The sequence below is a fragment of the Labrus mixtus genome, chromosome 16 (genome assembly GCF_963584025.1).
Source record: "Labrus mixtus chromosome 16, fLabMix1.1, whole genome shotgun sequence".
Classification (NCBI taxonomy): domain Eukaryota; kingdom Metazoa; phylum Chordata; class Actinopteri; order Labriformes; family Labridae; genus Labrus; species Labrus mixtus.
This window is the reverse complement of record NC_083627.1, coordinates 22942795-22969742: the sequence shown is the minus strand read 5'-3', so window position 1 is coordinate 22969742 and position 26948 is coordinate 22942795. Positions and strand designations below refer to the sequence as shown.

General features: G+C 39.7%; 1 protein-coding gene across 3 annotated transcripts in view; it reads right to left on the bottom strand.

Moving 5' to 3' along the window:
* Positions 1-14330, bottom strand: part of dtnbp1b (dystrobrevin binding protein 1b) — a 37154-nt gene extending 22824 nt beyond the window's left edge. For 2 of the 3 annotated variants that reach the window (XM_061059147.1, XM_061059150.1), the window contains exon 1: positions 13905-14330. In XM_061059147.1, coding sequence (XP_060915130.1) covers positions 13905-13950 — 46 coding nt within the window. In that variant the 5' untranslated portion in view covers positions 13951-14330. The remainder of the gene's footprint in view (positions 1-13904) is intronic. The other variant, XM_061059148.1, reaches the window with a different exon arrangement.
* Between the last annotated feature and the right edge of the window lie 12618 nt (positions 14331-26948).

Here is a 26948-nt window from a genome sequence, read left to right as displayed (position 1 = left end):
CATGCAGATTATGTATACACTACGCTTACTTTCAGGGATTTAAAAAAAAGAAGAAAAAAAAAAGTGTGTATATTTTACATTTCCAGAACACTCACACTGGCTCTTTGATGCATTATGCACGAATCTCCGCTTTTCTCCCTCCGACTGCAACAAACACAGCTTCACATCAGCAAAATCCACAGTGAGTTCTCAGAGAAGACGCCTCAAAAGAATGACCTGTTCACTCTTCCTTTTTTGTGTGTCGCTAACAGAGTAAGATGCAGAGAGGAGATGGAGGAGACAGCGACGTGGGATGACATGCATCCTATAGGCCGTGAGCAGTACAGTAATTCATCTCCATCACCTTAAACAGTAACACCGCAAAGTAATTTGTACACAGTATACTGTGTGAGTGCTAAATAATAACTGAGCTCTGCAGTGCTGGCTATAAGCCCTGCATGGCGCATCATTTTAGCGCAAGTACACAGGATAAAAAATCACAGCCATAGAAATGACAGCACATACAAAACATAAATTCAATGATCTGATGCACATTGTGGGATAAAATACACACAACATTTTTTTGAAATGAGACGCACCCAGTTCTTTTTTTGTAAGGTTTATTTTTGTGCCTTTTATGCCTTTATTTAGAGATAGGACAGTGGATAGAGTCAGAAAACAAGGAGAGAGAGAGGGTGAGTGAGGAATGACATGTGGGGAAGGAGCCACAGGTCAGATTTGAACCCGGGCCGTCCACTTCGAGGACTATAGGCTCTTTACATGGGGTAGGCACACTAACCACTAGGCCAGGGGTTCCCAAACTTTTCAGGTCGTGACCCCCAAAATGAGGGTGACAGAAACTGGGGACCCCCCACTGTTCTTTAAGGTGGTTAGTTAGGTATATAACGTAGTGACAGCCACGCACACACTAATAAACTTATCCAAAAACTAGGAACACAAAATAATACAACAGCCTAAAAACAATAAAAAATGTACACATTAATTTCATTTCCATTTCACTTAATGATACTGTCTTATATGACATTGGACTATTTTTTGTATATTTACAAAAATGTGTAAAAATATATACTTATGCACTTTTAAATGATTTTTTATTTTTTATGGAAGGCATCTCACGACCCCCCTCTTGGTGGCTGGCGACCCCCACTTTGGGAACCACTGGACTAGGCTATCAGTGCCCTCACCAGTTCATATTTTTTAGGAACAGAGAAGAAGGTGAAGAACATCAAAAAGAAGGACGTCAAAAAAGACAAGGTAGAAGAAGTAGAGTGTGACAAAGAAGACATAGAGGAAGAAAAAAGGCAAAAAAGAACAAGAGGGCAAAGAAGACAAGAAGAAGATGAAGACAATGAAGAGGTAGACTACAAAGAAGGAAACATAGGAAGAAGACAAAGAAGACAAGGAAGAAGACGAAGTCTTAGTGTTATGTGTCCTTGTGCATGAATCCCCGATCATCCTTGTTCTGAACATGTGTTTTTTACACAAACACACAGCATGCAAAACAGACAAGCATCCCTTTGATGAATATTTCATCATGTTCGAGCGGAAGCCAGTCAGGATGAAGTACTGTATGCAGGTCTTTTCATGAAGAGAAGCTAATAAATGATAGATACGTATATATGCAAGGTCTCTCACTAAACCATCAGGAGCTCAAGCAGGTGTTAAGACATATGGGCAACATGGTGCTTCTATTATTTAAAGTTAAAGGTAATTAGGTTCATTGGTTGGCAAAACATGTCTATATCCTGGGATCACCTGGAATGAGTCAAAAGGATTTTTAAGGACCTGTGGGATATAAGGCTGCAGTCTGTAGTGACAGATGTATGTTTGTTTGTCTTTTGAACGTCATTCTTTACATTTCCTTATTTTACAGGTTGAAGGACAAAAACAACAACAACATGCCATCCAATCATTCAATGATTCAGTACTTTACTGTGTAAAGTCAATGTGAGTCATTTTAAGTCAAAGGAATGAGGAATCAGCTCAAACTCAAATTAGTGTTTACATTATTACATTAAGAAAAGGTGCATTCTTTGTTTATTCAATTAATAATCAATCATTAATTCTGCCTCGCCAATGGAAAATGTTTTAGAACTAGACTTTGAGTGGAATGTTCTCACATTTTTTTATTCGTTTTTTAATATTTTGAGAGGCACTGTGGATCATTTCTTTAAACATGTCCATATTTCAAAACTTTTAAACAACATGACAACTAATCATAGAGTTCACATTTCAGCATCTTATAATGTCTTGTACATGTGCATAGATTATGTCCCACCATCCACAGAGAATGGTATGAACTTTTATACTGTCTGTGCATGCTCATATATTCACTTTTCATACTGGTCTAAAAAAGACAGAATAACAGAGACGGTGTCCTGGTTCAGATATGAAAGGAACAAAAGAAAAGGAAATATCTTGTCAGAGGGCGTTTGGTGCAAAAGTGAACGAGTTCATGATCATCACATCAACTATTTCTGTGCTTTGATTGAAATCTTGTCAACTAAAAAAAAAGTCTGTTTATATATTTCCTCCTTCCTTAAGACATTTGATCCACTTTTGATATAATACATCCGTTTTTATTTCATAGTTTTATATCCCCGTGTCAACTCTGGAGTCAAAGGAGACTTACTTAGTTTTGTCTTTTCCTTTGGACCCCTTCCATTCCTTCATTTGGCAACCTCATGCACTGGTTCTCAACAATACAGAAGCTTCCAGCTACAGAGGATTGTGGTTATTCAGATTTAGGTTAAAAGGCAGCCAAGTGGGATAATGGAACTATTGTAGGAATCTGCAAACGGGTTCCCTACATGTCCCTCAGGAGCTGGCCTGCTGTCACCCCGAGGTGACCGAGTAAACCAAATTATTCTGCTTGTGTGTGTGTGTGTGTGTGTGTGTGTCCTTGTTAAGGAGGCAGCAGCAGCATGATTTATTCTGCTCATTTCTCGAGCTTGAACCTGATAAATTCTCTTCATTAGAAATCCGAGTTCATGCAAAAAGCTCCTCTTGCTCCTGCTTCAGTCACTATTGCAGAAGACGTCCCTCTTGTCTTAGCATGCTGTAATCATTGACATGCAGGTTCATTCACCTTTAGAGGGTTTTTTTTCTATGTATATCTCAGTTTGCCCAAAAAAAAGAGATGCAAAACAGCAGTGGGTGAAAATGTTTAATTTATGAGAGAATGCAAATTGAGCTGCTGTGGAGGAGTTTAGTGAAGGTGACCACTATGTAAATAACATGTCAGCACACAAAGATGAGGCTACAGCATGCAAGCGCTGATGGCCAAAAGAGTAGGAAATGTTTTAACCTTAAAAAACATTAAATAATTATATTAATAATATCCAAATCCAAATAATCCAAATAATTAACATAAATCCTGGATCAATTCTGAAAACGATCAGGTTTGACCATAGGGTTTGACTACTCCCCCCTTTCCTGTTGCGTGTAAAGGATTCCCACAGACGGTTCAAAAAGTTTTTGTGTGACTTTTGTTGCCATTTCACCTCCAACGCCTGTCCTTCAAAATAAGAGCACACTGTAATGCTAACAGATTACACCACAGCCTCGGCCTTTGGTGCATTTCAACCCCACTCTCTCCTCCCTAAATTTCCTGTTTGTCTCCAGCTGGCCAATTAAAAGAGGCAAAACTGCACCCAAATAATCTTTAGGAGACAAAAATAGAAATACACCACAGAATGTTGCCATAACAACCAACCATTATGCTGTTGAGGCTCTATAAAATGAGGACGTGAGGAAGTGGAGTTGCATTGCTTACCAATGGTTGCCATGGTGAACGCTATACTGTTTACTTTGTTGCACAGGCGGAAGCTTTTAAATGCAGCTGCTGAGCTCTTCCATGCAATTTCCATTTCAGTTATATTCTAAATCACTGCAAATAATGTCTTGTTCAGCCTGGAGGACCGTTCCTCTTGAAACATCTTTGCCGCGCTTTCCCACTTATTGACGTTAAGGTGTCATGGCAATTATGTGAATCTATAAAGGAGTTGTACTTAGAACACTTTCACTATCAGGCAGAGCGTTCTTTATCCGTGCTGAAGTCTTCCCCCTAAATATTTCATCTGTGTTTATGTTAGACCCTGACAGAGAAATCAAAAGCTATCAGCCTCGTCTCTTTGTGTTGCCTTGTTCCTCTTCTCCTCTCTGTCACTGCCTATTTCTCTCTTCATCCCGCTTTTGTGGAGTTTTTTTCCCCCCTCTCGTCATTTATCTGTATTCAAAGTGTGCCCTCATGTTAGCCTCAGCATGAATTGTAAAAAAAAAAAAGCCTAATCTTGGCCGGGGGAGATATGTTACAAAGAGTATTTGCACAGAGATGAGGCAGCATCACGTACAAGAGAGCGCGCACACACACACACACACACACACACACACACACACACACACACACACACACACACACACACACACACACACACACACACACACACACACACACACACACACACACACACACACACATACACACACACACACACACACACACACACACACTGAGCCCCCTCTAGGTATTTGTTCCTCCATACTGTTCCCCTCTTTGATATCATCTCATCATCTCTCTATTATTTCACTATTCCTCTGTATTTCTCACATGCCCTTTAGTGCATACTTAACACTACTGTATGTGTCCTCGGGCATTACTATAGTACCACTGCTGCATGATTATCATGTGGTTCAATAATACTGTCTGGATAAACCCCTTCTGGCTTAAACTTTTCGTACATTCTCACCTCTAAACCTAAGGCTATATTCTCACAGATTTTTTTTTTTTACCACTGTAAGAAATGTTTTACCACATTTGGCACAGTTAGAAGCTTGCAGCCTTTCATTTGAAGAATCACTGGTTTGGATATTCTTAATGTGAAAAGACCAGATTATTAAAGATAGAAGCAAAGGTCATCATAAAGGTTTGATGTTTTTTTTTAATATATTTGCATAATAAACAAACTGCAGGGGTGTTGCAATCATTACACAATACTTAAGAGGCCATGCTAAGTACTGTGATATTTCTACATTATTTATTCTCATTGTTTATATACACCGGTTTTTATTTTCATAGTATACAGGAATATATATCCACACTGTATAATGGATATAAAACACACCATCTTCCTCATGTATATAAAGTAACCTCTTTAAATAATAGTGATCATGAGTAATTGTCTGACTGTTTTCTCAAGATCTCGACTTATTTCTCTAATATCTTTGAACTTGCAAAAGCAGAAAACAAACCTAGAAATAAGCTCCACTCACCTCTCCTTCATATGAACAATATAGCAGCATGGTGGGTCTTGGTCTGACCTATCAGGCTTATTCTTTTGTTCAGATTGTCATTAAATTATCCCATTATTAAGAGTATTAGCGATCGCTGTTATCTTAAGAAAACGACAAAAAAATGAGCAGAGATTTCAAGAAAACATTTGAAATGAGCTCATTTGGAAAAAACAACAACAAATAAATGGCGACCTTGAGAAAATTACTCGTGATCATGGAGTAAATAAATGTATACGATGCATGTCCACTTCCATAGTTATCCTCCTCACCATTACACTATTGTCCGCACATATAAATGGGCATGTGCTGAATTGTTGTGTAACCTTTGACTACCTTGTTGTCCTTGTTCTAAAGGAATGAAAGTGATGTAAAACACATTTATAGCCAACAAAGCTTATTCTGATTCTGATTCGCATTAGCATAACACTTCTGGTAAAACACTTGATTAGTGGCCCAGTGATGATGCTGCATTGTCAATCCATCTGCTGTTTTGTTTGGTCAGATTTCTTGTTCAGGCCATACACACACAAACACACGTGTACACACACACACACACACACACACACACACACACACACACACACACACACACACACACAGTCACCTGCCACACAGCGGGAAACCCTTCCCTCCTCCACAACAACCTGTCCCGCAGTTTCTCTTTTGTTCCTTCACACAGCACTTACAAATCTTTGAATGCACAATACCAGGCAACGATTCAAGTACAGTTTGCTTTAGTGACAGCCTCCTGTAGACACAGAGATGTGCACATGGCCGTGCACTTTTATTTCTCCACAGTAATGTATGGAGCCACAGAGGCAGAGGGGGGTTGGGTCAGGAGGAGAGGGGAGGGAAAGTATTGGTTCCATGACCCCGGTACAAATGAGTGGTCCTCGAGGGGTTTTTATCAGTGTCTGCCTGACCTGAGTTATTTACCCTTATATAAGGAAGGAGAGTACAGGTTGTATAGAAAGCCTTGGAAAGAAGGTTAAATCCTGAGCTGCAACATACAGAAGTAGTGATCACCTTAGTAAGGGAAAAAAGTACAAAAAAAGCTAACGTTACGTTACGTTAACGTGCATATAGCAGAGGGACAGACACAAAAACAGCCACATCAAAGCTGCAGAGACATACATTTAATAAGTGCATGCAATAGAATTAAACTCCAAGGGACTGACAGTATAAACAGTGTCTCTGTCTGAGTCAGTAAATACTGTCTCTTCAACCATGGACCTAATTAGAACAACTATCTGGCTGTCTGACCACACTGTTACTTCTTCTCTCCATCCTTTTCTTTTTACTTGTTTCCCTGAAGAGTGGGAGGAGAGGAGGACAAAAAAAAGCCACCTGCTGAGGTACATCACACGGGAATGGAAAATGCAATTCTAAACCATCTGTGAGCAGGACTGGAGAGAAAAACACTGATTATATATAGGCTTCTTTTCTAGAAAAAAAAAAAAGATTGTGTGCTTGGATAGATGGACGCGTCGATGAGAATGTAGGATGGTCTGTGTGTGTGTTTCTGTGTGTCTTTTGTGTGCAGTATGGTTTCAGACAGTCTGTCATCTTGGTCTCCCAGTTTCACATCACCCAAAGGCAGAGATGAGGGGGTGTTTGAAATAATCTGACAGACTTTAATTCAGATACATTGCTTAGACTCTTTCTTCATATTTCTTACAGTAAGTCTAGTGTGCATAATCACAAACCAGTCACTTTTGTTCCCTTTAATTCAAATCTTTACGCTCTCTGTTGATCCGTCCAAGTATTTATTCTTTTGACATGCACAGAGCTCGGAGTGTAATTTCTCAGCATGATGAGCCATGGGAGCTCATTTAAAGCTGTGAAACTGTAAAAAAAACAAATGATGTTAATATTAAATGATGGAAAACGAGATAAAAAAAATGCAGCGTCTGATGATCTTTAACTTCAGCGTTTTAAGGAAAATCAGCATAAATCTCAGTCAGGATTTCAAAATGCATCAACCTTTTTAAATGAGAGCGGAGGATTCCTGCTGTGATCTACACCCTGACTCTGACCTTGTTCTGATTGCACTAATCAGTTAAATAAAATAAAAAAAGAATCTAAGCCCCGCCCAATTTAGTTACTGTTGCCATACCTGTCAATGCTCACATTTTCACACAACACAAAGGCTGTGGAGATGAAATGGTAGTTTTTGCGTTTACTATGTGTGATTGTTTTTGGAAAAAGGGTTATTATATATATATATTTATTATATATATATATACAGAGTTTACAAGGCTTCTCATTAACCACTCATCAATTTAAGATGGATAGAATGAACTCTGTCTTACTGATGTTATATAGCACATTAAGCTAATATTAGCTCATGACTGAAAGGACAAAATTCAAATTACTTTCTCATGTTAGCTGTTGATGTCGTACAAACAAGAAGTTTAAAATAAGCGGCATATTATAAATAGCATACTTGACGGCTACATGTATAATATTACTGAGGCTAAGGCTAACAGATGTTGGGGTTTTAATTTGGGGTATTTGTATGCCTTTATTATAGAGGATAGGACTGTGAAGGAAATCAGTGGGAGAGTGGAATGTGATTTAAACCTGGGCCACCCGCTTCTACAGCCTGTGTACATAAGGCAAACAAACTGCAAGGAAAACCTGCCCCCCCCCCCCCCCCCAAAAAAAAACAACTTTTTAATTATTCCACATACATCCGGTAATAACCTAATATCAACATGTTAACTTAATCTAAAGTTTTGTCTGTACTCCATAAGGTCACAGCCCAACATGAATACACCTGTACTACCATACATACACAGCTCACTGGATATAGAAACACAACAGTCAGAGCAGTCCACATTTAACTTAACTGCTGCCACAATAGTTCCAATAGTTCAGTCTGATGGGAGTGATTGCATTTTTTTCAAAGTGAGAGATGAGAGGCTGCCAGTGTTTGTCAAAGTTTTCAGATGAGCCACAGACAGCAAATTTAATCTTTTCCAATTTCAGAAAATGATATTAGGTCTCTCAGCCAAGACGTGTTTGAAGGTGGAGAATGATTTTTTTTTTTTTGCACAAGAGGATAATTGGACGGCGGGCAATTAACGAGGCAAAGGAAATTACATTTTGTTATTTAGCTGTCATTCTAACGCCCTCTCCTGGGATATCAAATATGGAAAACTGAGGTGATGGGTCTCGATTCAGTTCCAATATCTCAGATACAACATCAAAGGACCTCCAGTGATCCTCTAGACTCGGGGCATGACCAAAACATGTGAGTCAAGTCTGCTGGTGCCTGAGAACATCTGTCGCACAAATCTGAGAGGTTTGAGTGAATCTTCCATAATCTAGCTATGCTGAAATTGATCCTGTCAGGAAGTTTGAACAATTCAGATTTATTGATAAAAGGATCAAGCTAAAGCTGACAGGTCTTAAATATATATTTTTAATGTTACATATTTATTTTGTTCGCAATAAATCAATAAATAAAATTGTTTTTCATAATTAAAAAGTATATAACCATAGTTTACTTAACTATCACTTCTAATAAATAGATATTTCATTATGATTGGATAGTTTAATCTTTAATTTAATAAACAAAATGTAACATTGATCCTGATGGAAATGAAAACTTTTCACTCTGTTATTGAGAGTAGACATGCATTAATGGAGAGATACAAGAATGAGGGTCTACGCAGCGACCGAGCAGTTTAGGGCACCTCGGCAGTACTCGGGAAGTGAACTGTGACCTCTTCAGCAGCCAGTCCCAATCACCATACTTGATCCGTAATCGAACCGGTGACCCTCAAGTTCCCAACCAAAGCCCCAACTCCGGTGTCCAATACTCCAATAATTATAATTTCATCATGTATAAATAAATAAGCCTTGACTGCATTTGTAGTTGATAATAATGAATTTAAAGTACTGCCTTAGTGTTATTTGTACAGTAATGAATTACTGTTATGAAGTGAGCCTGCCCAAAAACACATTCCACATGTTGAATGATTGTGGTACCACAATTCACACCAAATGAAATGTGTTGATCTGAAGCCTCAAACAGTTATATTATGAAAGGAAAATAAGAAGCACTTATTGTAGGAGACAAGGACCTTGTGTTTCCAGTTTCCACTGTCATTTATTTTTAAAGCAGAGTTTAACATCCTGTCCTACAGACACTGTAGGCCACAGATCCTCTACTGCGTCAGCCTGCGATCCCTGTACAACCTCCGTCCCACCACCATCAAAACCACCACCAATTAGCAGACTCCCAGACAGTGTGACGGTCCCCTCTTTCTCTCCTACTCCTCTTTATTATTCCTTTTCATTATCTGTAATGTGCTCATTTGCTTTGGCTCAGTCTTTTTAATTCCTCATCTTTAACAATATTCTTTTTCTATTATTCTCGACTCACTATCGTTCTCTGCCTCCTTCATCCTCCACCTGTTATCTTTTTTTACTCACCCCTCCTGGGCTGCACTCTTCTTCCTCTGCTGCCTTTTTGGTAGCTCTCTTGTCCTTTTTTCCCTGCTCATTGTTCCATCTCCTTTCCCCATTAATGTGCCCTCTTTTACTTCTCTCGCTTTTACCCCCCCCCCCCCCCCCCCCCCCCCCCCATCCTCTGTCTCAACTTCTGTTCAATCCTCTCCCTTTTTCACTCTCCCTCTGTGGCACTCTTTGTAACACATTGAATCCCGAAAGCATCTTTGCTGGGAGACTGCTCCTCCTCCTAATCTAATTGAACAGGGATGATCATAGTGTGAGAAACCCTGGGAGAAGTTCAGTCGAGTAAACAATGTGAGTGTTGAGAGAGGAGACATCATACTGGAGGTTTGCCAATAACACCTGTAAAGCCAGGTGGACACAGCTGGCAACACGGAGTGAACTGAAGAGAGACAGTACGTAGCTCCTTAAGGATAACACAAGAGAAGAAATCAGGTAGGCCTACTTGTGTTGTGCACACTTGTTGCAGTGTGCATGCAAAGCCTTTGCACACATGCGTCAGTTATGCAACAGTGTGAGCATGCTAGAGCTCGATTTTCTCATGGAACTGAAATATTTACACGAAGGCCCACAGATGAAACTCCTTTTTTATTTCATTTTGCACCAAAAAGAAAAACACATTTAAAATGGGTGAAGTTCAAAATGTGATAATTCTGTCCCTTGTTGCATATTAATTGAGATTCTGTCCTTGGCATGATCTTCTAACAGCTCAGATTCTGTTCATTTGACACAAAATCCATCTTTAAAGATTAATATTATTAATACCATCACTCGCAGGTTCACCTCGATCTATGACTTCAAAGTGTAAATGTTAATGCTCACATGAAGACACCTCTGAGTGTGCAGGATCTGTGCTTATATGTCATGCTAATATGCTAATTATCGAGCTAACTGCGTCGTGTTAATGGGAGATTAAGGAGTTCAAACGCAGAACATAAATATACACAGCTTGTCAGTCACAGGAGACACTGGATAAAAGGTGCACAGGATCCAAACATGTTTATTTGCTAAAAACAGCAGAGTGTTTGAACTTTCCAGCAAAAGCAAATATTTGTTTGTTCTTTAAAAAAACTGAAGTGCCGTCTGTGCTGCTGTCTGCTAAATGTCACATCTTACAAACTGCTGCCACCTTCTTTATTTTTTAATTACTCGACAGTGTCTCATCAGAATGACTAGATTGCATGCTAATTCCCTTTGTAAAATGTCACACGAACACAATTGTTGAAATAATCTTCAGCTTGCAGACACACAAATATGTCTATGCTGATATTGCTGTAGTTAGCACTTTAAGCCCACTTCCAAAAAGTGCTGAATATACTGTAAAAACAAGACTAATACACCTTTAAGTGCAAGCAATTTAAGAAATATATACTATTCTTTCAGCAATTTTTCTTCGTTTTATTCCTGAAAACTTTAATGCTCTTGGAGAAAAAAGTGTTCCTTCTGGCAGCAGTAGAAGTCAAGTTTGTTCATGCCTTAAGCCATCAGAGAGAGCGCAGGAGCCAGCTACTGTACCATATTTCAATAGTCCAGACCCCACTCATTAAAGCAGCACAAAAGACTAATCACATCTGCAGCGCTTTGATTTACATGCAATTAAAGTTTCATGTGAACCCAGATAAACCAGACAGGAGGAGAGCGGAGCGAGGAGAAGGATGAGAGAGAAGGAGGAGGAGAAGGAGGAGTGCTGAGGGGAAACCGTGGAGAGGAGGATTAAAGAAAAGATGAGACACCAGCAGAGAAGAGAGCAGATGTATTGAGCGACCAGAGGCAAAAAAAAAAAAAAGTCGGGGACAGAGAAAAGAGGATAAAAGAGGAGGAAAGGGGGGGGGAGTATTGGAAGAGAAGGAGGAGAGGTGAAGCAAGCCATCATTTGGCAGGAGAAGTGATGACACAGCACATCCATCTCTGTGGCAGGTGCCTGCTGTTGCTCCTTTACAGAGGACACACACTAACAGGGAGAGAGAGAGAGAGAGAGAGAGAGAGAGAGAGAGAGCAGCAGCAGCATTAGACTGTAATATTACAAAAGAGACAGACTGCTGAATGTCTTATCTAAAAATATAACCGCCTTCACAATAAAGGGCTTAAAACACAAGTCCATAAATAGTCTATAACTTTGCTCTATTTCTGTGTGTGGCATTATGTAACTACAATATCTTATTCAAGGTTTTGATTTGATGTGTTAATTACTTTACTAAGACAACTTATTTAGGCTTATCTTGCCTGTTTGGGCATGTTCTTCTCAAATTAACACCAAAGGACCATTTTTTTAAAGCTCCTTTTGTTCATTTGTTTCCATCTTTAACTCCTTAAATCTCTATTTTTTTTTTTTAAAGCTGTCGTTTAGCCAAGACAATAGACTTCAGATTCTCCCTCCAGATGCTGCACTCGGTTATGTAACATTACAGTTAGTAAATCAGTAATCGTAGCCCGCGGCCACTTGGTATTTCAGTTTGAAAGCACCGCTCCATAAGGAGGTAATGTGATGGATGTGTCTCGACATGGAACAAACAAGTCGAGTTCAAAGCGAGGCAGCTGAGAGCCAAACATGTTAAAGTAAAAAAAATGACTTACACAACAATAAAGTAGCTCATGAGTCAGCCAAATAATCACATATACAATGATGTAATTATTATTAAAAAAAGAAAAAGGGCAAACAGTCATAAACACATAATAGGTGTCTGGTGTGGGTGAGAGTGTCATTGTGTGATCATCAACACATCACGCAGACAACACAAAAAGCTTTCCAGGAGAGTTATATGCAAGGTCAGGCAGTAAATAACATCCTGAAAATAACAAGATGGGGAATGAAAGCGAGAAGGGGGGGGGGGGGGGGGGGGGGGGGGGAAGCAATAATAATGAAGCAATAAAAGGAGACCCAATTTCCCAGATGTGATCTGTGCCTCAGTCAAGCCAGTCAATGAGTCTGTGTGTAACTGTGTGTGTGTGTGTGTGTGTGTGTGTGTGTGAAGGAGATTTTCTATGTGTTTGTTCTCCGATGAGTCAAAATGAATCACATCATTGCATCAATCACCCACTTACAGTACAGCAATCCTTCAGTTGTGTGTGTGTGTGTTTGTTAGTATGTTCTTTGTGTCTTTGAGGGCAGAATTAAGTCAAACATTCAAAATGCAGAGGGATCCCACACACTCTCACCCATTTACTTACTAACACACTCTAATGTTGGAGCTTTCCAGTATCTGACCTGTCCTGCAAAGTTTCAGCTACAGAAACAGTACAAACATCAGTATGGTACGTCTACATTAGTAGATAGACAAAACTATACATAAAAAGCCAACACAATCCATTATTAACGTAGCTTAAAGAGAAAAAAAAATCCTATTCAGGTGATGGACTGCTTTCTAGTATCTGTTAAAGCCAAAATTGCCTGTGACCGTCTTTCCAGGATCAAACTAGAATATTCATCAGTGTAGTAGTGAACGACACGAGCACTTATCTGCTCCTTTCCACTTCCTGAAAAGATGCAGCTGGTTCGGTTGTCAAATCGATGCACAACACCTTCCCCAATAGTTAGACAACTGGAGGCGCTCCAGGGAACATGTAAACACACTCCTGCATGTTCCCACACATTACACAAATCCCACATTACACACACCTCCGAGAGCTATATCTTTCCATCATGTCAACAAGAATGCACAATATAGCATGCATGATCCCCCTTTTAGTTTTACTATCATCATCTGTTATACTTACCAAACAGTATTACACAATCGCACTCTTGTCCCTCCTACTCACTTTCTTACTTGTCTTTTTCACACACACACACACACACGCACACACACACGCACACACACACACACACACACACACCACACACACACACACACACACACACACACACACACAGACACACATACGCAAAACAGACTCCTGGTTCCTGCTGCATTTGTCTTTTCAAAATCTCTAATAATAATTTTTTTTGTTGCCTTTAACAGCATCTCCTCTCTACCTTGGCTTTCAAACACAAAAAAAACCCTCTATTTATATGGTGGGAAAAAAAAGACGTTATAGGTTTCAAATAAAAAACCTGTTCCCCCGTAAATATTTCATAGAAACACACACAGATTACCACTCCACATTCCAACAGAAAGAAAACAAAAGTCACTTACATGAGTTCCTCTGGCTCCCTTCTGTCACTCCAGGCGACGTGGACATCCCAGCAGGATGCTTTTTTTTTTTTTTTTTACCCTCACAAGATAACCAAATAGGAGGCAGAGGGTGGGGAAGAGTGAGCAACACGACGATAGTACACCAAAAAAAAACTCCGCCGATCACAACAACACCTGCCCACTATGCATCCTCACGCTGTCTCTCACTCTGCACACACATGGTCCTCCATACAAACGATGCTGCAGAGAGGCTCACAGCAGGCACATTCTCACGCAGGTTAAACCCAAACAATGGAAATGTTTAGCACTCGCAAGAAAACCAGGCACCAACGACACATACACATGCATGTATGGATCGGCACTGCACCAGTGTGTCTAGCTGTGGTTGTGTGGAGGCTGCTGAGGCTGACAGTGAAGAGAGAGAGAGAGAGAGAGAGAGAGAGAGAGAGGGGAGTAAAGACAAGTGGAGCATACCACTGGCTGCAGGAGAGCGAGGGAGGAGGGGACAGGAGGAGATAGGGGAGGGGGTGGGAGAGAGGGAGTGTAGCAAAGGGAGGATGGGAAATAAGGAGCGCAGATATTTATTAGTTTGTGCGTTTGTGTGGCTGTACATGTTTTTATAACCCATGAATACATTCCCCTCTGACATTTGAACTCACAATAATGCCTGTTATCTTTATCTGCATATTTATAACCATTTGTTCATGTGAGTGAAAAACCAGGGGAGGGATAGCTTTTCATTTAAGTAAAAATAAATAACCTGATAAAGAGGAAGCAGAGTAAAAGTGTAAAGAAGACAAAACAGAATCTCTTTGAAAAGGTAAGGCACACCTATCATGTTTGATCGTGTACACGAAAAAACAGCTTCACACACAGTCACACCATCTGAAGTGTAACACACTTGTGCCCACACCCACTCTGTCTGCCTCCACCGCCTGAGGGGGGGGGGGGGGCATAATAATCCTCCTCATTAGCATGATACTGTGAAGAGCATCACAGTTCTACCTATAGCTCTGTCTCCTCCGCTCATGTCCTTCACTAACTCCCCCCCCCCCCCCCCCCCCCGGTCCGTCTTTCTCGTCTTTTTGATGCATGTGAAGTGCAAATGATGGGAACCCCTGAAGACCTTTCTCTTGCTTACATCGCTTCTAGAGCCATGCTAGTAGAATTTTCAAAGTATTATATTTCAAATTTAATTGAGACCTTGTGCTTTTTTTCCTGAGAATATTGACTGAAAGAAGTTCTTAAGGCTCCGGTAAGGAACTTTTGGTTTGTGACCTCTTTAGTGCCTATGGACGAGGTTTGACTTGTCTATTTGCTGATGTTGTCTAGTTCCTGCATTCTGTAGTGTTGTCTGACAAAATAACAAATCCTGCTTTCTTTTAACAGTCAAACCGTCAATCAAATCAGTCAGAGTGAAAATTTGCTTCATATAAAGTAAGAAAAAAACGGTTACTTCAGTGTGCTTGTCTAACATCAACTATAAAGGCAACGGGAACATGCATTCAAATGTACATGTAAAAATAATCAATCTTCTTCCTGGTGGTCTGGTTTGCTTTCTTAGGACATAAAGATGCATCAGTTCTCATTTCATTCTTTTTCTTGACCTGCAAAAAAACTCACATCTAACACCTAACAACACATGACTTGGAGTCAAAACAGGGAAGTGAGTCACTCTGAAGAGAAATTAAACCCTCAAGCTTGAGCACAAACACTCATACACACACACACACACACACCAAATCCACATAATGTCAACCCTAGCCTTCATCTTAATGACACATCACAGCACTGAACGCCTGAGTTGTGCAGTAAAATAAAAATAAAAAAATAAAAAAGATACAGACACCAAAACCCACAATCGATAACATTTGGATCCAGCTGTGCAAGTTGCTTTGCAGTCAAAGGAAATCTCATAAGCCTCTTAATTAGCTGTGGGTGATTATTACTGCACCGCACAGGGGGGATGAGGGAGGGGTGGGAAGTGCACAGAGTGGACTTCAGGATGGACCTCATGCAGGAGAATAAAAGAGAAATTCTTGAAGCGATAATTGGAGCCTTAGGAACCTTAAAATACTTAAAAATGTGACGACAGCCCACGATTAATAACTGACTTGGACCTAACTGCATTTCTTAGTTTCAAGTGTTTTTATTGTTAAAAGAGCAAAGACTAGAGAATGCATGACAAGCAGCACATCAGTGACATGCAATATGCATACCATGGGAACTGGATCTTCAGCCAATTCAAGGATTTAACCATGTACTTCTTTCACACTAGAAACGCTGTACCATAACATTTATTTAGGTTATTGCATTCCTTTTACTACCATGCCAAACACAGCGCTGTGAGACTCAGCCACATACATCCAAGGCCCTGCATCCCCAGCACTCCTCACCATTGACTGATGATACATGAAAAAGCCTTGGGCATAAAAAAAAAGAAAAACACCAACAATGTTAGCCAGCCCATAACCGTGACCATCATCCGAGGGAGTGGGTGGTAAATGTATGATCCATCAACTATGGGATGGGGACCTCAAGGCAGCACTTTTACTAGTCTAGCAAAAAAGATTAATTAGATCCATCCAACATTTGTATTTTACTCACTAGAAACAGTACAGAATAAAAGCTGAAATCAACGAGAGGATATATTTTTTTTAAAAGAGTTTCAGGAACAAGTTTCCAGACTCGACGGTAGAGGTTGAGTGTGCTTACATCGTAGGAAACATTTTAAGCTGTGTGTGACAATTATGAAGGGAGAGGGAAGCTAATTTCCCAGGAGAGTAACCACTCATACTTGCTTGCAAAGTGGTCTGAGATTGATAGTACCATCTTGCAGCCTCATCTTAAGAGTTACAACGCAGCTTTGTGGTAAAAAAAAAGACCATCGAACTGGGACAATAACAAAAGCCAATAAATGGTTCCTTTGCTCTCATTAGCTGAAAGATTCCTCAACCATTCACATTTCCACTTCCATCTAGAGTTTAAAGAGCCTGTGTTTAATGTTTGCTCCAACATGAATCACTTGGTTGGGTGTAAAAACAAATGTGTGGGTGTGCAGAGAAAAATGAAAACCGACTGCATTGTAAACTTGAATGTGTAACTAAACTGTGCATATCATGCAAAGTGCCCTGAAATAAACTGCAAATGGGACTCGTGTATCAGAATGTTTAATGCACATCCATGTAAGTATAGCAGCAAACTCTACTTCACAAATCACAGTAAATGTTGCAGTGCTAGGGCTACTGAAAGCAGAGATTTCCTTTAAATCTGCATTATAAATCCTCCCTCTTTAATTCAGGGAGTGACACAGCAAGTTATTAAGCAGCATTGTTTGGCAGATAATGAGATTTTCAGGCAGTCTGCTAACAACTCACACTGCCTGTAGGGACAGCATACAAATACAAAATCCAGTTTAGGACACGTGCATGCCCACAGACACACACACGAGGAGTTTATAACTAAACAGGAAGGCAATTAAACATTTTTTTTTCCTTTCCTCTATCTTGAATCCTCATTTCCATCCTTTTCTCTTCAACCACAACTCCCTGTGCAATCACAACCTTTATTAGATTTTTTCCCCCCTCCATTTGACACCTGACCAACTCATACTAAAGCTTACAAAAACGCAGAGCCCTCACTTGACAATACTTGCCAAGTGTACAGAGAGAACTGACAGATGAGAATGAGAGACACAAAAATACAGTTGCCTTGGAAACTGACATTCTGCAATCCAGTTTTTATGTAATCCACGCGGAGACATGCCAAATTCTCCAGGCCATCCATAAACTTTTCAACTCCCCCTTTCCAAAAAGTCGAACAACATTTCGGAGGGTGAAGTTTGCTATGTCATTGATTTCATTATTGCCAGAGGGCTTCACCTAATCGACTTTCCCAATAGGAAAAAAAACACAGAAAAACTCAGACATTAGAAGAATATTCATCTCTCATCTCGCTGAATATCTGACTTTAAATCAATTCTATGGGTAGTTCAACAGAATGACAAGTCAACAAAAGAAGAGAATAGTGGAGAACAGAAAACATAATGCAGCAGTTTAATCATGTGCACGGAGATCATAGCGGTGGCATGCACACAGTCTCTGGTGGTGCACAGGTCACAGGATATTAACGTCACCACTCTCTCCCACTGGCTCAAGGTGAATCCTCATGATTATATCCCGCTGTGTTCTCTCAACAGCTCATTCAGACTTTATGTGGGAAAAATACTAAAAGGGGGAAACTCAGGATAAAGTCAGATTTTGTTCACACATGCAGCTCCTCCTGGAAATATCAGACGTTATTGCAGCAATGTATCACCAGAGTTCATTCCGGCACTGAAACAATGATTATTTATTTTAGGTGTTACCGATACTCTAAATAAACTGAAACACGTTGAGGTCCAAAAACAACATTTTTTGGTTTGATGAATAACTCTGACAGGCTGCGATGTTTCAGGTTCATCAGCGCTGTAAACATGATTTTTCAGTGTCCAAGTAACACTTGCACAGTCATCTCTTGTGTTAATGGATTGGTTGCTCAGTTGACTGAAGATTGGTATTGACTCCTCCCCCACCCCCAACTTTCACACACACACACACACACACACACACACAGAAGTGAAGTGTACGATCTGCAGAAACTGACTGATTACACGCAGGTCTAAGTGATTCAGGAGCTGCTTTTAACACTTCAGTCTTTGTGAATTAGTTTCAGACCAAAAGGTAACACTCTCTCACACGCCATCACCAAATTGTTTTGTTCTTCCTCACTCAGCCAGTTGGGAGCAACTACAAGCCGTAAGATGTTTGAGGAAGGCCCCAGACCTACACTCTGCAATAAAAAACCATATAAAGCAAACTCAATTCAGGGTAATGCTCCTGCTGCAGGCACTGCCTTCAAAATTCAAAGAGCTATGAATCTGAAGTGGTATCTAGAAATCCGAAGATGAGTTCAGCACCAGAAATCTCCGGCTGACTTTCTCCACTGTGGGCAAAATGAGGATGCACCAAATGGATTAAGGACATGATTCCCCATTCTTCAAAAAGCTGCCCTTTAACACAGCCACAGACTTTCCTATGAAGGGCTTCTGTGAACCTGCCTCCTGAGATATACAAACTGTTAAATCACTAAACCACATATTGCAGTATTGCTTATGGTATTTTATCATATCGTATCTGTGAGTTATTCCCCACCCTATAGGGTCCACACCCTCAGTTTTTGCTAGTGTGGTGTTTAGTAATCTGAGAGGACGTTTTTTTTCAAGTCACTGCTTTTTCACGCCTAGAGGAGAAGCTTCATATGGTCAGAGAACCTTGTGCCTCCCCCTACAGCCTCAGGTGATCCCTTTTCAGAGCGCCCCCCCGGCCTGGCAGAGCTAGAAAAGAGCCTGCAGTGCAGCCGGAGGGATTACACATCCCAGCTGCCCAGAGAATGCCAGAGCGAGCTGCAGGGGGGACATCCCTGTGGGAAAACCACATCCAGGCTCCTCAGCTTGATCTGCTGCCATCGTCACTACCACCTGGATACGACATCAAAAATCATACTTCACCAGCACAATGAAAAATGACAAATTCTGATTTATAAAACTGTTACTAGTGCACCTTTATCATAGTTCATACATTATAAAAAAGGGCACTGTTGTTTATTATTTTTTATGATTTTCTAGCAGGAGGCAATGTAAAAGTATCTCTTACAGTAACTTGACAGTAAATACCAATACAGCAACCCTAGCATAGAATAGATTTACTTTTCTTGTTTTTTTAACTCTTAGTAAACTTTATCTTTTTTTTATTTTTTTTTATTAATTTAATACTGTAAGTCATATCTAACCCAAATGATGAGGGAGCTAATATAACAAACACAACATTATGTGACTTTTTAAAGAACACATTTTGGCATTAACTGCTGGCATGGGCTTTTAATTACCCTCCAAGCTAAGAGTGAACTTTTTTAAAGCAGAGAAAGCAGAAACAGGCGGCAACAGGAGCAAGGAGAGAGATTAAAGGTCATCCAAGAGAAAGAGAAACACAATTGGAGATAAATAACAATATATACTCTTCAATATTAAGATGTGTTTCTTTTCTTCTTGAGCTGGATTATTGTATGCACACTAACATATATTAACAGGAATGTATGATGTCTGTGTTAATGTTGTAAGTTACTGAATTTCTATTTCATAGAGCTGCCTGTCTAAATATATGTGTTAACATGTGTGAATACGGTTTATGCTTTGAACTGAAAAATAATCTCTGTTTGAGTCTCTTTATGTACAAATGGAGTATAAAGCGATTGTTGTACTGTAGCTCGAGGCAGAGAATAAACTGAAAAGAGGTTAACACATGAAAACGGTTGCTTGCTGTATTCCCACATTATCTGTCAGAGTTAGTCAGCCCTTATCGTAACACATTATTCTTCAGCAGCTTCTTTTCTCCTTCTCTGTTCACTTTGTCCCTGCTTCTCACCAGTGAGTGCAAACCAACTTTTGGAGCATCTGGAAATGTCTTCACTGCAATCTGATGAAGGCCAACTTAGACAAAGATGGGAAATTGTTGCCAGGCAACTCTACACCTCAGGCAGTTTGCTTTATCTTCATTTTCTTTTTACCCCCTTGCTGGATGACACTTTCTTTGACATTACAAAATAAGAGCAGTTTCATGTTGGTTCAAGGTCTGTGTGTATCTTATTGGCAGTGAAGAAGAACATGAAAAACACAGAGGACTTACGGGGGGGACTCGGAAGATTGGCAAGGACTGCGGTAAATGGATCCAGGGAAAGGTGGGTGGAACAAGGGACTGAAGACGAGGGCTCTGGAGAGATAAAAGAAGAGATATAGCAGTGAGCGATGGAAGGAAAAGTCAAGGAGACAACCCTGATAGACTCTTTGAAAATGTTCCAACAAAAGATATGAACATCTAGATCCAAATTACCATTCTGATCCAATTGGCCTGCACTTTTTGTTTTTCCCAAACTCATGTTTCAGTAATGATTCAACATCAGATTAGTTTTCATTTTTCATATTTGAGGTCTTTCTTGAGTATGAATAACGATATGTTGTTCTGCTTATAGTATCTTTTCTACCAACACTTTCGATACGCAATATATTTTTTACTTTTGGCAAGTCAGAGCACAAATCTCAAGGTCATTACCTTGTTAGCAATATTCTGTATCATGATTATTTTATTGAGAGTGGCTCATGACAGATAGATAGAGGCTTTAACATGTTTGCTGTATAGAAGCCTGTGAGTGCTCGACAGAGATTTCACAACAACAACAAAAAAAAGATGCACAACAGTTGCTGTACTCGTTTGAGCTCCTGTCATCATCTTGTCTTGAATGCCACGTTGTACAACACCTTGTAACTGTTTTTCTGTCGGGGGGGGGGGGGCGACTGGCAAACTGAATCAAACAGTCAAAGGTAGTGATACAGACAGATACCCCAGTACCTGTTCACTTTCATTTCATGTAGATGGAATACAAATGTAACTGACAGGACCCATCCCCTCCAGACCCAGCGTGAACTCTACAGACATGTTTTTGTTGTGACATATGCATGAAACAAAAAACCATGCACACACAGTGGATTTTCACGTCCTTATGTAACCACGTCAGCTGACTCATTGCAAAATTCGTATTCAGAGCTGTGGGCCTGCAGGAGCAAAGACATAAAACTCACTTTTTTTGCGAACACACAGTCACAAATGTTCAAACATAAAGTGACTCACACACACACACTTACTTTTCAAAGTTGTCACAGGCACAGTCAGCTGGTTTGGATTCCACCAGTGGGGCCATCTGTTCTTGCGTTGGCCAATATGAGGAGACACAGACTCAGGAATCATTAAGGATGCAATATGGCTCCATGTTCATCACCAGCCTTCATCAATTCCATTGAAAATGAGCCACTGGGCAAAGGAGGCAGAGGGAGACATTCTGTCATAAACAAGAAAGCAACAATTTTTATAGGCCATTTTGCTGACCGTAGGATAAACAGGAAAGAGGCTTAACAGGTTTCAGGGATGGATGAATAAAATAAAAATAAAGTACTTTTCACAAGGAAAACTGCCCATTAAATGTATTCATTTGACCATCAACCCAAATTCTACTGAGGGTTCGGACATTTGAGCAGCTTAAATGTCACTGATGTCATCATATGTTTCTGTATCACTCTTGAAGATGATGGAGACCAAATGGCTGAGAACTGAATGTCATGATTTGGTTTCTTATTTTCAGAGTTTAGGTTTTCTTGTTGTTTTTAGTTCTCATTCTTGTCTGATGGTGTTGTTTCCCTTGTGTGTTTTCTAGGTTAGTGTTTCATGTGTTATTTTTGTAACTTCATATCCTAGTGTTTATTCATGTTCTAGTGTGTTTTGTTTCATTCTTGAGTTCTGTGTGTCTTCAGTGTTTCATGTATTTTATTTTGTAGTTGTCCTCAGTGTTGTGTTCATTCCTTCCTCTGTGTGTTTCCCTCCAGTGTGATTGCCCTGATTGTCTTCACCTGTGTCATTAGTCTCACCTGTGTTTGATTACCCCTGTGTCTATTTAGTCTCTGTGTTTCTTCCCTTCTGTGTCAGTTCATTGTATGTTGTATCTTGCATGAATGTCAGTTTTGCTCGTGCTCCTCTGTGGCTCCCTGTTTTTTATCCCTGTGTTTTTTGTTGAAACTTTTGAAATTAAGTTTTGTTGCCTTTGGCCTTTTTGTTTAATTAAATATTTTTGGTTTCTGCACTTGGGTCCACCTCCCTTGTTTTCCAACCATTTGTAACACTGAAGCTATCACGAGGGGCTTACAACCGCAGTTCCTCTAGTGACCACTTGAGGCCGAACCCCATTATAATAATAATTTCATAATTTATCCTTTATTAATCCCTTGAGGGGAAATTAAATTTTACACTCTGTTTAATGAACATGCTTAACAAACATATAGGCAGAAATACACACACATGTACAAACAGGATCCTGTGGACATGCACTGATGGAGAGTGAGGGGGCTGCCCACAGCGAGCACTCCAGAGCAATTTTGGGGTTTGGTGCCTTGCTCAAGGGCACCTCGGCAGTGCTCAGGAGGTGGACTTGCACACTCTCCAGCTACTGGACCAGCTTCCGGACTTGGTCTGTGCTGGGATTTGAACCGGTGACTCTCCGATTCTCAACCCAAGTCCCTACAGACTGCCGCCCCTATATATTAAACTTTACAGCAAAATGAATCATGTTATGGTGTGGTAAGATACACCATTCTCCAGGACACTGCAGAATGTGGTTTCATATATATCTCACTCGGTTGAATTATATCAAGCAATTTTTTCATAAATAAAGATGCGGTTGCTTTGAGTAGCAGGTGGAGGTCTATTTTTATTATGAATGTGTCAGCACAAACAACCTCTACACTCACTGTATCTGGCTTGTAAGTTCATTCAATGATTGCCATACATTGATTGATTTTGGTGGCCAGTGCTTCAAAGTCAGTATTCTTGTCGGCGATAGTGCTGAGAAGACCAGGTCTACTAAATTACATGACGTTCACATACCACAAGCCAGAGGCAAGTACGAAACGCATCCATATATAAACAACTCAACTGTTCTGTTACCACTAACCATCACATGTTTAATCTCATTCTATGGAAAAACTAATCATCCTACACTTCAGCTATTAGCCTCAGGCAAAACTGTTATTACTTAGCTTTGGCCAACCCGTCATACTTCTCATACATAGGTCCATTTACAGTCTATGATGCAGAAACATCTTTTCAGTTTGTATGTCTGGAAAACAGGCTAAAAGCTTGAAATGCACACAATGGCAAATCTGTATCATGTTTTGATAGTTATTGGATTCCATCTTTCATCAGTTAAGAAGACTTGAATTCAGTTATGATATGTGCTTACTGCTCCGTCGCCATATGGTTTTGCATAGTGATCACACTTGAATCTGAGAGTTTAAATTAGATGCTCCCACTCAACACCTCCCTACACAAGCTGCCATGTTGCTGCAAAACCCCATCCCCAACTCAGCCTAAAGCCTCCAGTGTGTCCTCATGTTTTTAAAGTACAGTGACCTCCTGCTCTGTTCTGCTATACCGACCACAAGTGCTTCAGGCAATGACTGACCTGCGCCACTACCCTTGTTATCGCGTTGAATTTCACCCATTTTACGCCACAGGCAGCCTTTTTGATGGGCTACATTAAACCATAAAAATCAGCCTTTCAGACATGACTTGATTGTCCTCCCCCCCTCATGTCTCCTCCCTTTAAAAGAGGCCGAAGAGCTTCAAAAGTGAATGGCTTCTCCTATTGTAAAGACGATTCTATTTGAACAGGAATAATGTAAGATGACAGAGTGCTGCCACTAACACATTTTACAACAATCTTCTTTACTTACATGCAATATATCCAAAATGTATCATGTCAGAGTAAATCAACCTTGGTTAGTCTTGAAGAATCCTGCAATACAGACATCATAATTTACAACACGATCCACTACATGTCGTTTCCCCAAATGTCCAAGTACAAATGTCCCTCTGTTATGCAATGGGTGATAATAACTCATGTAAAATGCATGAGCTGCATTTCATTCTCTGGCAAAGGGGGATATTTTTTCTTGCCCCTATCAGGTTCGGTAGCATCACACTGGACGCGCAGACAATAAAGATCAGACTGTGTGTGAAAGTGAAATGGAAAAGTGTCATGCTGGGGGAGATAATAGCAATGGCCTATTAAACTCCGAGATTTGAACACCCGAGGCAGGGGATTTTCTTTGAACCACAACAATGTAAGGTCCTTTCAGAGCATAGTGTAAAAATACATGCAGGGACTTAAATCTTGCAGAGGAACCCCCTCTTCACGTCCGCTGGTATCATTATAAGATGTTACGTAATCATGTCCAGTAAACACACTGCACAGTATTCATAAAAGTTCCAGCTGCATGACTGCAACGAACACAAGTAATTATTATGTGTGAGCACATGTTTAGTTCAAGCATGCTAATAGTTAAAGCCATAATGTCATAAACAGAAACACAAATTAAACAAGATAAAAACTCAGATATAATTTGTTATATTTCAGTGTTGTTGAGCATGCACCATTATCTTTGATGGACTGTGCATACAAAACAATGCAGCGTAAAAAAGTTCCAGTTCATTGGATTTAATTGGTCAACTTTAATTGTCCTGTATAGTTTCTCTTTTCTCTGTTAAGCCCGTGTACAGGAGTATGAGCAGGATGTGTGGTGGATTGTACGCTAATATGGCTTATGCATATGTGAACATTATTAGTCATGTTTAAAGCTAGAAACAGATCATTACCCGGAAATGTACAGAAGTTGTTTGTATTTACATCTAATGAGGAGGATCATAGACAGAGATTTCATTTTAAAAGTCCATTTGCACGCACTACATTAAAACAAATGTGTATTTCAGTAAATGGAGTTAAATTGTGGAATTCTCTCGATAATCATTTAAAATGCTGCTCAAGTATCATTCAATTTAAAAGAATGTATAAAGAAAAGGTTATGGGAAATGATAAACGTATTGAGTTGATCTAACTGATTGTATTTGATTGTTTCTATATTGTTGATCTATTTTTTGTTTTGTGAAAGAAAGAGAAAACAACAGGTTAGCCATCTTACTCTGTTAAACAGTATCTTGTGTTATTAGGAAAGGGGCAGGTATTATAAGTTTTCTTCTTCCTGCTCCTGTTTGCTCATGAACAGTGTTTCAGCAGCAAGAACATATTTTTTTTGTTGTTGTGTATTATTGTGTTGAAACCATACACTGAAATGAGCAAATAAATCAAATATGAAATGAAATGAATGTATTTAATAGGTATTTTAGCCAAAGTAATTTAATGTATTGTCATTTTTTCATTTACTTTCTTTTCCTTGTACAAAGGAAAGGTTATACGATTTGATTCTTCCAGCACCTTTTCGTTCTTTGTTTAGGTTGTTTAGTGAAAAGAAAGGATGCCTCTACACCGTACACATTATACTGCTTAATCGAGAACTAGGTAAAACAGATACAATGAAAAAATGAAAAGTTTGAAGAAAGTCACAGATTAAAAACCTCCCCACTTCTGGCTATCATGACACTTTCTATTATAGAAGTGCCCCATCTAGTGCAAGAAAAAAACGTCAACTTTAAAGAAGAGTTGAAAAATAATAGTCCCAGTAAAGCCCTGATAAGGCCTCATGTATTGTGAATTTGTTTCCATTATACTATTACATACAGTAATGGGAAGAAATGTCACATTGACTGGATTTAGGATAACAGGGAAAGTTGATATAATCTGTACCCTTAAATTTTAAACGAATCATTCTAATGCTTGATAAGATCTTAATCAAGCATCTGCAAGCTTTGAAATACCTATATTTACACAACAGATGTCTTTGCTCTAGAATCAATAAAGCTGTTAACACATTTCAGCAGTTTTAGTGTGAAATTGTTAAATGAGATTGCAGTGAATAAAACTACTCAGAAGATGGCAACAGCAAGGAGACAATTGTGGGAGAATGTGGCATGAATACAAATGCGAGGGAATGATTGGCTTTCCCTGCTGCTGCTGCTGCTGCTGCTGCTGCTGCTGCTGCTTCTGACTGCAGCATTGTCATTCAGGCAGGAAGCTCAGTCAAAAAAAAAAAAAAGATGAGTTAATGGCAGGGTTTTTGGCCTCCAAGCAATTTTAGTGTTTCATGTACATTCATTCTTGTAGCGGTGAGTTATACATTTTTATCACATACAGAAAGACTGTCTGAAACTTGACCATACATCTCTAAGATACACATATTCACCTCTGACAACTTCCATTTATATCAAACATAAATTATTTTTGAAATGTATAATTTAAACTAGAGCAGCTACAGAATCGTCTTCTTAGATATTTAAATGAATTAGAACAGTCTTGAGGCAGTGTGTGATACAGTCAGGATTATTCAGCCGAATGATCTATTAATATGGAACCTCATACATTCAACACTATAGACAGTAAAAGATTCAGTTGAGCTTTAGAAGGGGTGTGTGTAAAGCATGCATTACCACCTAAACTAGCACACCACGAGTT